Source organism: Lepidochelys kempii, chromosome 8, assembly GCF_965140265.1.
Source record: "Lepidochelys kempii isolate rLepKem1 chromosome 8, rLepKem1.hap2, whole genome shotgun sequence".
NCBI lineage: Eukaryota > Metazoa > Chordata > Testudines > Cheloniidae > Lepidochelys > Lepidochelys kempii.
The window spans coordinates 87,358,837-87,371,060 of NC_133263.1; the positions used below are offsets into that span (position 1 = coordinate 87,358,837).

The 12,224-nt window shown below is 44.3% G+C and overlaps 1 protein-coding gene across 1 annotated transcript in view; it reads right to left on the bottom strand.

Annotated features, from left to right (window-relative positions):
- LRRC7 (leucine rich repeat containing 7) overlaps positions 1–12,224 on the bottom strand; it is a 386,482-nt gene that overhangs the window by 76,300 nt on the left and 297,958 nt on the right. Inside the window, exons 14-15 of the mRNA XM_073357368.1 lie at positions 4,461–4,530; positions 174–273 (exon numbers count right to left, since the gene is read on the bottom strand). Coding sequence (XP_073213469.1) covers positions 174–273; positions 4,461–4,530 — 170 coding nt within the window. The remainder of the gene's footprint in view (positions 1–173; positions 274–4,460; positions 4,531–12,224) is intronic.

A 12,224-nucleotide genomic window follows, 5' to 3' on the forward strand; every position in this document is an offset into this window, starting at 1 on the left:
GAATATATACTGCCTTGTATACACTGTTTGTTATATAAACAACTGTTGCCATTCTCATCCACAGAACCATGGTTTCAATATTTAAAAATATACTCCCCACTTTCTCACCAGGATTTAAATAAGCATTATAAACATGTTTTTGCTTTTGTAATAAATTGCTGACAGTATTTTACCTTCATCTCCACGGGGTTGCTGGGGAAACATGTAGTTAGTCAGTACTCTTTGCTTTGTTTCTGGATGAGCCTCAGTTTGCAGAGGGATAAGGGCCTTGGACTATAAAGAAAAGAAGAAAGATTGTTTATAAGAATTCCAAGAAAATCAGATTTTATGATCTGATAAATAGAAAATATAAAAAAGAAAGTAAGAATTGGGTCCTTGGTCTAAATGAAATTGTTCTTGCAGTTGCTGACTGAAAAAACATATTATTCTGATGGGGAATTATTTTCTTCGATTCCTCACTCTTATTACATGTATAACATTCCTCCTGACTTCAATAGGAATATTTCCAGTGTAAGGAAAAAAGAGTCTGACACACTGTAGTGACTGAGTGAAATGAGAAGCAGAGGAGGGTGGGAAGGGGAACAGTGTAAGCACCGAGTGTCTGATTCTAATCTTATTCACGGTTGGGTAAATCAGGAGTAATTCCACTGAAGGCAGTAGAGTTACAGTGGTATAAAACTGGTGCAAGTGACTAGAGATTGTGTTCTAAGTATTCAATAAGTATTATGATGATACTGGTATATTTTAATTAAATTAATGCAAATTAATCTATGATCTCTTGTAGAGAAGTCCAATAAGTTGAAGAAAATAATGTGTCCTTAAAAGAATATAGGCTCTCAGTTGGTGTACAAGCTAGATGGGCTCTTAAACAGGTACTCAATTGTCCACATTAACTTTTCATTTTATTTTGGGGTGACATTTCTATGTTTGTAAGGGGTAACATTCTACTGATCAGTTTTTGACAGGTAGGAATAGGAAGGAGAAGAGAGAGAAGGCTCTAGTTTACTGCATTGATGTCCACTCATTGTTTCCCACCCTCCTCCCATCAGTTTGTTTGTTTGCTTGCTTGCTTTTTATATTCAGCTATATATAGATGTCATTTAAAATTCTGAAAATTAGCTATATGAGTAAAAATAACGTTAAGAATGAGTAAAATTACTTGGTATAAACAATAAATCTCCTTATTTGATTAAATTTGTTCTTATGGTGAGCAAAGTGTCTTGCTGAACTATTACTTATTAAACATGAGTCAGCAATATATATACTCTATGTTTGTTGGGAGAGGAACATCTTAGGCCCCAATCCTGCAACTGACTCAGCACAAACAGACCTCCCTGTCTGTGCTAAACCTCACTGAAGTCAACAGTATTCAGTATTGGTACAGGAGTTCTCCCACATAGGGTATGTCTACACTGCAATGTAAGCCCAGGGTTAGCGTGACTTGAGTCAGCTGATCCACATTAGGGAACCCTGGGCTTGAGTGTCTACATTGTATTTTAACCCTACATTAAGAAAAGGAGTACTTGTGGCACCTTAGAGACTAACCAATTTATTAGAGCATAAGCTTTCGTGAGCTACAGCTCACTTCATCAGATGCATATCGTGGAAACTGCAGCAGACTTTATATATACACAGAGAATATGAAACAATACCTCCTCCCACCCCACTGTCCTGCTGGTAATAGCTTATCTAAAGTGATCATCAGGTGGGCCATTTCCAGCACAAATCCAGGTTTTCTCACAATATGCATCTGATGAAGTGAGCTGTAGCTCACGAAAGCTTATGCTCTAATAAATTGGTTAGTCTCTAAGGTGCCACAAGTACTCCTTTTCTTTTTGCGAATACAGACTAACACGGCTGTTACTCTGTAACCCTACATTGAGACTTTTCTAACCCATGCTCGAACCTAGGACCCTGGCATCCACACTGCAGTGCACAGACCCGGCTTCAAGTAACCATATCCTAGAGTCCCTAGTATCCCCCCCCCCCCCAAAAAAAATGTGGCTGCTCTAGCCCTAGGACCATGGTGCACTGTGAGAAAATGTTACTACCTGCCCTGTGTGTTACAGAAAGTTTGAAGCAGCTAGCTTTGCAACAGGCTTGATTGATTCACTCTCCATTGTAAACCCAGGAGGCTCTCTGATAGTGTGTTTGCAGATTGGTGATCAGAAGAGAATGGGTTAATGCTGACCTGAGCTGTTGCCGTTGGCAGAGTGGGGGAGGCTTCCATTTTCAATAGAGTGGACTGTAGATCGTTGGGATAGAGAGGACTAAGAAAGTTATCCTGTGGAATTTTGGGATACTTCCAGCTGACTCTTGGAACCTGAGTCAAGCGGGACTGTGTTTACACTGCAATTAAGCAATAGAGCTCAGACCCTGGGTCCTGGCTTAACTTGAGCTCAGATCATCCAGTCCTGCAGGGTCCTGAGACCCTAGGTCTGAGCCCTGTGTTAGCTCAATTGCAGTGTCGATACAAGGGGATTAAGCTTCAGCCTGGGCTCAAGCATGGGCTTACACTGCAGTGTAGACAGACAGTTGCAGGATCAGGGTCTCAGTGGCTTTTGCACACAAATAGAATAGATTAGTTTACAGTGAAAAGAAGTTTGGACCATGCAAAATTATACTGATCAGACCTGAACTCAAGAGGCAACAGTTATCTGCAATAACTATACAATTCTAGGGAGAAAAAGAAGAGGTTATTGAAGTTATTGCAATAATGGAAGTATCACTTTTATCTACGTTGAATATTTACTTTTTGTGAAAATTAAGTTCTCTTCCCTTTATAATAACAGTTTAAATGCCTAAAATTGTGAATTCCTTTTTCTACGAACATTCGTAGTGATTGAAACGACTTAATCTACAAATTGTAAATTGGTTGAATTGTTAAATTTCTGAGCACTAATGCTGGCTGCATAATTAGTTTAACAATAAATCCCCAAAAATACAGACAGTATTAACATATAAAGATGCCTGTTAACATTTTAACACCGGACCAAATCTAGGAGCACTCAAGAAACTCCAACAGAAGTTGATGAAAGTTTTCTCTAAAGAAGGACCAAGGACCCTCTTTGTGCATTCTTTATATGCCCCAAACTCCCATTGACTTTAATGGAAGTTTAGGCTATTCAAAGAGCGCAGGAATATAAGGATCAAGTGAAGACTACAAGATTTGGCATTTAGGACTTGACCAACATATTTTTTCTGGAACTCTGGGATCAGTAGTCTCATGTTAGTTACAGATTTTCACGCTATAAATGAATAATAAGACCCTGATTCTGCAAAAACTTATGAATGTTCTTAATTTTATGCATAAATATGCGTGCATAAAAATAAATAAATAAATAAATAGATAGATAAATTTTATGCATAAATATGCGTGCATAAATATTTGTAGGATCTGGGCTTAAGGTTGGTTGCTTGTCATGGCTTAGCTGTGGCAAAAGTAAAAAAATTGAGAAGTTGTAATTTTGGGGCTTTTTTAAAAAGAAGAAAAATGGAAAATGGCACAGAGGACCAGAATTTCGGATGATGTAAATCTGTATAACTCTGTTGACTTCCACAGAGCTATGCTGATATCCATCAGCTGAGGATTAAGCCTGGAACACTTAAAATATTATTGGCTCTGGTTGGAAACTTTTGTAATGAAACCTTTATTTAGAAGAAAACCAAGGGAAAAAAAATGCTTCATGAACTTTTGTGACCCCCACACTCCCGATTTTAGACAAGGATTAAAACGTTCAGAAGTGCCTAAAGTCCCTCAACACTAAGGAGATAAAAATCAATGGGAGTTAGGCTACTAAATACCTAAGTCAATTTTGACAATGGGACTTAGACACTTACTCTATCTGTATTTACCATGTTTATTTTCTATTAGCAAAGAATTAAATAGTTGTCATTGATAATTTAAAAGCATAGAAAGATAGCAAAACACCAAATGAGAGCCTCAAGTGTAAAAGTTAATGGAAGAAATCCCTCTTCCACATGAAGAGGTTAAAATGGGGAGAGAAGGAGTAAACAAAAACAGAGGAATAGATAGGGAATGGGAAGCCAGAAGACAAGAATGGAGGCACAGAAGGATTAAGGAATACAAAAGACAGAATATGACCAGTATAAAATCCTTAGGCCCTTGTGTCCCAACACAGGCCACGAGTGATCCCATTCACTAGAGTCGTCTGTGAATACTCTTGGCCTTAACTTATTAATTTGGGTCAGGACATACAATTCCACCTGTTGAAAGCAGTAAATCCCTCAAAGGTGAGCTTTTCCAATTAATACCACAGCATTCAGCAGAACCTATATCTAGATCTGTAGCTAATACAGAGGACTGTATGGAAACTGTTGGGACTAAAAGCTTCATAAATCGAACAATAGTCTGTTAAAACATAGATTTTATCTATGGCCCTTACCAAGATATCTTGCTTTTTATTACTAATGAAAAGACATACATTAAAAGTTATTACCTGGTTGTCAGATAGCCACAAAGCTGCAAGTTCTTTAAGCTTAGTAAAAGTGAATGGTAAATTCTTCAGTCTGTAAACAACAATATTGGAACAACATGAATGTCTCATGTGTGCAATAGCCTCTTTTAAAGGGACATTGTCAAGATTTTTATACAATGTATTTCAGCTGGATCATACTGAAATTGGTGGCATTTTTCATTTTTGTTTTCTTTTTTGGTTTTAAAGAAAGATATTTTTATAAAGGATATTCTCATTGAATTATTGCATTTAAGAGCTAGAGCCACATGTTGAGCCTGAACAAACTGATAAAGTGCCTTTGAGATATTAAAGAACAATTGTCTTTGCCTTATTGTTAACATACGTATTGGTAGTTGTATGAACATTCTCCCCCTTGCTACAATAAGAAGTTATTATTCGAATTTGCCTGGCATTATACAATATCAATAAAGATCAGACAACCAAAATAATGGCTCATAACACAGTATTTCTTGGAAAGTACTTGCGTTAAGGGGATTTGTTTATAGATACAACATACCATTTAGCATTTTAATTTTCTATTAGAATATATTCTGCAATAATATGAAACCCCTTTTTGAAGAGACACTATAATACAGTCATTATGATTTTTCCCATAAGACAAAATGAAATGTAACAATAAAACAAAAGTTCTAAACTGGAAAATGTAGTTGTATATGTGAACAGATATTTTCATGTAATATCAGTTAGCTCGATCTGCTAAAAGTGACCTGCAAAAGAAGGGTGGGTATGGGAAATTTTCTCTCCCTGTCCCCTTTTTTGTTTTCCTTTTCTTTTTTGCTTGTTTCTTTATGAAGCATAATAAAGGCCTGAAAGTTTTTGTCCCAGGCCCCACAGGAAGACAGACAAGACACCAGGAATGTGGTTTAACTAGCCTTTATTAAGTAACATATCTCAATAATTCATCCAGTGCAAATCATCCTTCCTTTGTAATCTGTACCACCTGGTGGACAGCTGCCATCAGCCCTCCATCTTGTCAACTTGTTCCCAGCACCATTGTTGATCTCCATCACCCTCCACTTGTAGAAAGGTTAATTGGGGGGTAGGTCAGAAAGAGGGGATTGTCTTCAGAGATTAGAGGCCCTAACCCCATTCCTTCTTTAGGAGGTGCTTTCTACTAATCCACTTCCAGTTTATGAGGAAACTATACCTTCTACTGAATGATTTCCTGCACTGAGCACCTGCCAAGTTACAACAAAATGAATTTTACAGCCTAACCTACCCTCTAGGTCCCGGGGAGGTGAAAAAACCCACAACACCCTGGCTAAACGGGCAGTGAGGACAAATATTTCCTCCCATCCCCCAAAAGGAAACTGGCATGAGGCCAACAACAAGGCCCCCAAACTGTGTACTACTCTAATCTCAAGTAGGGAAGGGAGCCTTTCTTTCTGGTGCAGAATTTATAAACTCTCCTGTTGTATCCACAGGAGCCATTAGACCCGGGATGGGCAAACTACAGCCCATGGGCCACATCCGGCCCTCCAGCCAGTTTAAACCGGCCTTCGACCTCCTGCTGGGGAGCGGGGTCTAGGGCTTGCCCTGTTCCTGTGCTCCAGGCAGGGAGCAGGTTCGGAGGCCGCTTCCTGCATGCGTGCCGAGGCTCCCAGAAGCAGCAGCATGTCCCCACTCTCGTTCCTACGTTTTGGGGCAGCCAGGGGACTCTGTGCGCTGCCCTCGCCCCAAGCACCAGCCCCGCAGCTCCCATTGGCCAGTAACTGCAGTGAATGGGAGCTTCAGAGAGGCACCTGAGGACGGGGCATTGCACAGAGCCACCTGACCGCACCTCCACATAGAGCCAGAGGGGGGATATGCCACTGCTTCCAGGAGCTGCTTGAGGTAAGCACCACCCAAAGCCTGCACCCCTGACCCCCTCCCATGCCCCAAGCCCCTGTCCTGATCCCTCTCTTGAATCTCAACCCCCTGCCCCAGCCCAGAGACCCCCCCACACCCTGAACTCCTAATTTCTGGCCCCATCCCAGAGCCCGCAGTCTCATCCCAGAGCCCTCATCTCCTCCTGCACCCCAACCCAAATTTTGTGAGCATTCATGGCCCACCATACAATTTCCATACCCAGATGTGGCCCTCGGGCCAAAAGGTTTGCCCACCCCTGCATTAGACTTAGGCTTCATCTGTCTGTCCAACTAATCAGTCACAGAGCCCCCTCTCCTCAAGTCCGGGGGGGGCAGGCTCTATAACTGATTAGTTGACTATCAAAATGAATGAAATTCCATTGCTAAATATGAATATATATTACCCCTGTGAGATAATCTCCAATTCCTGGTGTGTAAAATGGCTCTATGGACGGAAAAGTGTTATACATTTTAAATCCTATAATTAGTACCCACAAGAAAGGAAACAATGCCTAAACTATCTCAAATTTAGTTTTCACTACTTTGTTATCAGAAAAGTGGATCACAGATTAATTAATTACTACTTGAGACAAACTAATTCATGCACACAGCAATGCATGGCCAAATTTTCAAATTCAGAATTGGGTCTAAGAAAGTTTAGAGGGATCTGTAGCTAACATAGAATTTAATAAAAAGAATGAGGAGTACTTGTGGCACCTTAGAGACTAACAAATTTATTTGAGCATAAGCTTTCGTGGGCTAACGCCCACTTCATCAGATGCATGCAGTGGAAAATACAGTAGGAAGAGATAGATAGATAGATAGATAGATAGATAGATAGATAGATAGATAGATAGATAGATAGATAGAACATGAAAAAATGGGGGTTGCCATACCAACTCTAATGAGACTAATTGATTAAGGTGGGCTATTATCAGCAGGAGAAAAAAAACTTTTGTAGTGATAATCAAGATGGCCCGTTTCAAATTTAAACCTTCTCCTGTGGCCCCCAGACAGTGCATGCTATACACATGTAGACTTCTTCCAGACCCATTTAAACTCCCTTTTATTTATCAAAATATAATTAGACGCCCCCTGTATCTTATTTATTGCCCCAGCTTTGGCTCCCCATGCTTGAGTATAAGGGAACGTACACTGGTATACATCTTGCATTGAGGAGACAGAGAGAGAACTGTAGTAAGAAAGGCTACTAACAGGAATGAGTAAGAATGTGTTGTATTTTAACTTACACACAGGTACACTTTTTTTTCTGGCTCCTCATGTGCACATTACATAAACTTACATCCCCTTACACTAATTCACATACTAGTAGGTAGGTGTGGGTAGGATTAAGGGAGTCTAATATAGTGTAAGTGTAAAAGGACCATAATTTGGTCTCAATTATACCACTGCAAATCCATTGACTTCAATGAGGTTGCACCAGTATGAATGAGAACAGAATTTTGTGTAGTGTACCATTTCATATATCACTTTTATTTAGTCTTTAGAGTCTCTGATATTTGGAAATAAATTTATGTGTTTTAGATGCAAACAGCAGCCTGTGTAAATAAACATATTCATGTTATCTGGTACATTTTTTTAATGCCAGATATCCAAATGACTTGTTTAGCCAAAATTAGGCCTTTCTGTACAATAAAAAAATGTATAGTATTCTGTCATAGCTAGAAAAAGACAGTTACCTTTTCCATACCTAGTGTTCTTTGAGATGTGTTGCTCATGTCCATTGCATATTAGGTGTGTGTGCTCGCCACATGCACCGGTGCTGGAAGTTTTCCCTCAGTAGTATCCATAGGGGACTGGCTCTGGCTCTGGAGTGGCACCACCGGTTCCCTCCACCTTCAGTTCCTTCTTGCCGGAAACTCCGACAGTGGGAAAGGAGGGCGGGTTGTGGAATGGACATGAGCAACACATCTCGAAGAACATCAATTACAGAAAAGGTAATTGTCTTTTCTTCTTCAAGTGCTTGCTCATGGCCATTCCATATTAGGCGACTCCAAAAGCAGTACCCCTGGAGGTGGATAGGAGTTCACGGATGTGTAGATTGCAACACAGCTCTGCTGAACCCAGCATCGTCTCTGGCCCGCTGAGTGATGGCACAATGAGCGGTAAACGTGTGAACAGAGGACCACGTTGCGGATCTACAGGTGTCATGGATAGGAATGTGCACCAGGAAGGCCGCCAAACATGCCTGCGCTCTCGTCGAGTGGGCTCTGACAATTGCCAGTGGCAGAACCCCCACCAGGTCGTAACAGGTCCTTATGCACCAGGTAATTGGTGCATAATTGGAAATCCTTTGTGAGGACACCGGGGGCCCCTTCATCCTATCCGCTGCAGTGATGAAGAGTTGAGTAGATTTTCAGAAAGGCTTAGTACGTTCTCAGTAGAAAGCCAAAGCCCTCCAGATGTCCAGGGCATGAAGATGCCTCTCCTCACTGGTCTTGTGCAGTTTGGGACAGAACACTGGGAGGAAGATGTTCTGGTTCATATGGAAAGTGGAAACCTTTGGCAGGAAAGGCGGGTGGGGTCGCAACTGAATCTTATCTTTTTAGAAGACTGTGTACAGAGGTTCTGAGGTCAAGGCTTTAATTTCAGAGACCCGTCTTGCCAATGTCACTGCCACCAGGAACGCAACCTTCCACAAGTGGAAAAGGGAGCAGGAACCCAGAGGCTCAAAGGGGGGTCAGTGAGCCTAGAGAGGATCAAGTTAGGATTCCACTGCGGGACAGGAGTCCGTACCTGAAGGAAGAGTTTCTCAAGCCCTCTCAAAAATCTGACTGTCATATCATGGGAAAACACCGTCTGTCCTTGGATTGGCGGGTGAAAAGCGGAGATGGTCGCTAGATGCACTCTAATGGAAGAGTGTGCCAGGCCCTGGTTCCTCAAATGGAGCAGGTAGTCCAGGACAGCCTGTATGGAAGAAAGCTGCGCTTGGATGCACAGTGGAAAAACCTCATCCACTTGGCCAGATAAGTCAGTCTGGTTGAGAGCTTCCCACTTTCCAGGAGGACCTGTTGGCCTCCTTCCAAACAGGTCTGTCACTCCGGGTTCAGCCATGCAGAATCCACTGTGGGAGGTGGAGGGACTCCAGGTTGGGTGTAGGAGCTGGCCATGGTCTTGTGACACAGGTCCGGGTGGTTGGGCAGAGGCCAAGGAGAGACCACTGACAACCTCATGAGCATGCCGAACCAATGTTGGCAAGCCCACGCTGGGGCGATCACGACAACCTGTGCTATGACTCTGTTGATCTTTGCCAGGGCCCTGCTGATGAACAGAATCGGAGGGAATGCGTACATCAGGTTCCAAGACCACAGCAAGAGGAAGGCATCGGAGAGGGAGCCCTTGCTCAGACCTTGCCGGGAGCAAAACCAGTGGCATTTTCTGTTCTGTCTGGTAGCAAATAGGTCCACTTGGGGAGTTCCCCACCTTTGGAAGCTCATGCAGGCTAGCTCTGGATGTGCCTCTTGGCAGAGAGTTGACAAGTGCACTCCCACTTGCCTGTTGATGTAGAACATCGAAGCTGTGTTGTTCGTCAGTACTCGTATCACCTTGCCCAACAGGTGGGGCAGGAAGACTCCACATGCCAGCTGGACTGCTCAGAGGTTTTTGAGCAGCTTATGTGCAACTTCGCCTCCTCCAGGGACCACATCCCCTGTGTCTGGAGGTCACTGAGATGCACACCCCAGCTGAGGTCCAAGGCATCCGACACCAACTCGGATAGAGTGAGAGAAGTTGTCGAATGGAACTCTCTCCAGGACTGTCCTGTGGTCGGTCCACCATTGCACCGAGGTAAGTATCACCTGGGGAATGTTAACAATCTTTTCCAGGGGGTCTCTGGACTGGGAATAGACTGTCCGCAGCCATTGTTGCAGGGGCCGCATTTGGAGCCTGGCATGGCGGACCACCATGCTGCCATGAGACCCAAGAGGTGCAGACAGACCCTGGCTGTAGTCAGAGGGAATGCAGAGGGAATGCAGAGACTTCCGCGATGAGGTTCGTCAACCTTTCCAGCGGCAGAAACACCCTGGCACAGGGTGAGTCGAGGACTGCTCCGATGAGCTCTATCCTCTGCACTGGCACTAACATCGACTTTTTGTTGTTTACCAGTAGGCCCAGACAGCGGCACATGGCCTGAAGCACCGCAACATCCCTTTGGACTTGAGACCTGGAGCTGCCCTTGACAAGCCAGTCATTGAGGTTCATGTGAATCTGAATATCGCACCATCTGAGGTAAGCCGCTACCACCGACATGCACTTGGTAAACACTCCCGGTGCTGTCACCAGGCCAAATGGGAGGACCTCAAACTGGTAGTGGTGGGGCCCCACCATAAACCGGAGGAAGCGTCTGTGTCCTTGAAAGATCGCTATGTAGAAGTATGCATCCTTCAAGTCAAGGGCAGCATACAGTCTCCCGGATCCAGGGAGGGGATAATAGAAACCAGGAAGACCATGCAGAACTTCGACTTCTTTAGGTACTTGTTGAGATCTCACAGGTCCAGGATGAGCTGTAGACTACGCTTGGCCTTTGGGATTAAGAAGTACCGGAAATAGAGCCCCTTGTTCCTGTACTCGAGAGGAACTTCTTCCACCCCACCCAGCTCTAGTAATCCCTTTACCTCCTGCACGAGGAGACTCTCGTGAGAGGGGTCCCTGAAGAGGGACGGGGAAGGTGGGTGGAAAGGGGGGGGGGGTAGAAAGGAACTGGAGGGTATAACCCTGTTTCATTGTGCTGAGGACCCATCAGTCTGAGGTTATAGCCATCCATGCAGGGAGGAAGAGGGAAAGGCGGTTGGAGAACACAGAGAAGGATGGATCTGGGGAATAGTCTGGTAGGTTGCCCTTGGGCACACCCTCAAAACAATCATTTGGCCCCCTGCTTATTATGGGTCAAGCCCAACTGGGCAGAGGGTGGAGGTGGGTCGCTCGGGCGGCGTTTGTAGCCCTTGGCTTGTTTATGGGGCTGGTCCTGCCGAGGCTGACTCCCCTGGCCCTGCAGCTGCTGCGGTTTGAACCGCTTATGCGCTGGGGTTGGGACATAGAGACCCAGGGTTTATAGGGTGGTGCAGGAGTCCTTGAAGCCATGCAACTTGCTGTCTGTTTGCTCCACAAATAGGGCCAACTGTCAAAGGACAGGTCCTGCACTGACTGCTGAGCCTCTGTGGACAACCCAGAGAGGAGCAGTCAAGAGGCTCACCGCATAGAGATAGTGGAAGCCATGGTGAGGACAGCAGCATCCACAGTGTCTGACGCCACCTGGAGGGCCTCCCTGGCCACAGTCTTGCCCTCATCAAGGATCACTCGGAACTCCTTCTTGGACGCCTCTGGGAGCGACCCTACGAACTTGGCCATGGCTTGCCACATATTAAAGTCATATTGGCCAAGCAAGACTTTGTGGTTGGCCACTCTTAGCTGAAGGTTGGAATACGAATAAACCTTTCGCCCAAAAAGATCCAGCCTCCTGATGTCTTTATTTTTGGGGGTGGCCCTGGGTTGTCCCTACCTCTCCTTGTGGTTGGGAACTAGGGGCCTCCTTGGGAACTAGGGGCTGGGTGGGAGTAAAAGTACTCATGCCCTTTGGTTGGCAAGAAGTACTTGCTTTTGGCCCTTTTAGAGATAGGGGCCAGGGAAGGGGGGGTCTGCCACAGGGCATTAGTGATCTTAGAAACCCCTTCATGAAAGAGTAGAGCCACCTTGGCAGGAGCCAAGGAGCAGAGGATGTCAGAGAGTTCGAGGGCTCTTCCAGTTCCTCTGCTTGAAGCCCCAGGTTAAAAGCAACCTTCTTCAAAGATTCCTGGTGCGCCTTGGTGTCATCCTGAGGGAATGGATGAGGGGGCCCATTCCCCCTCATGCCAGTGCTGTG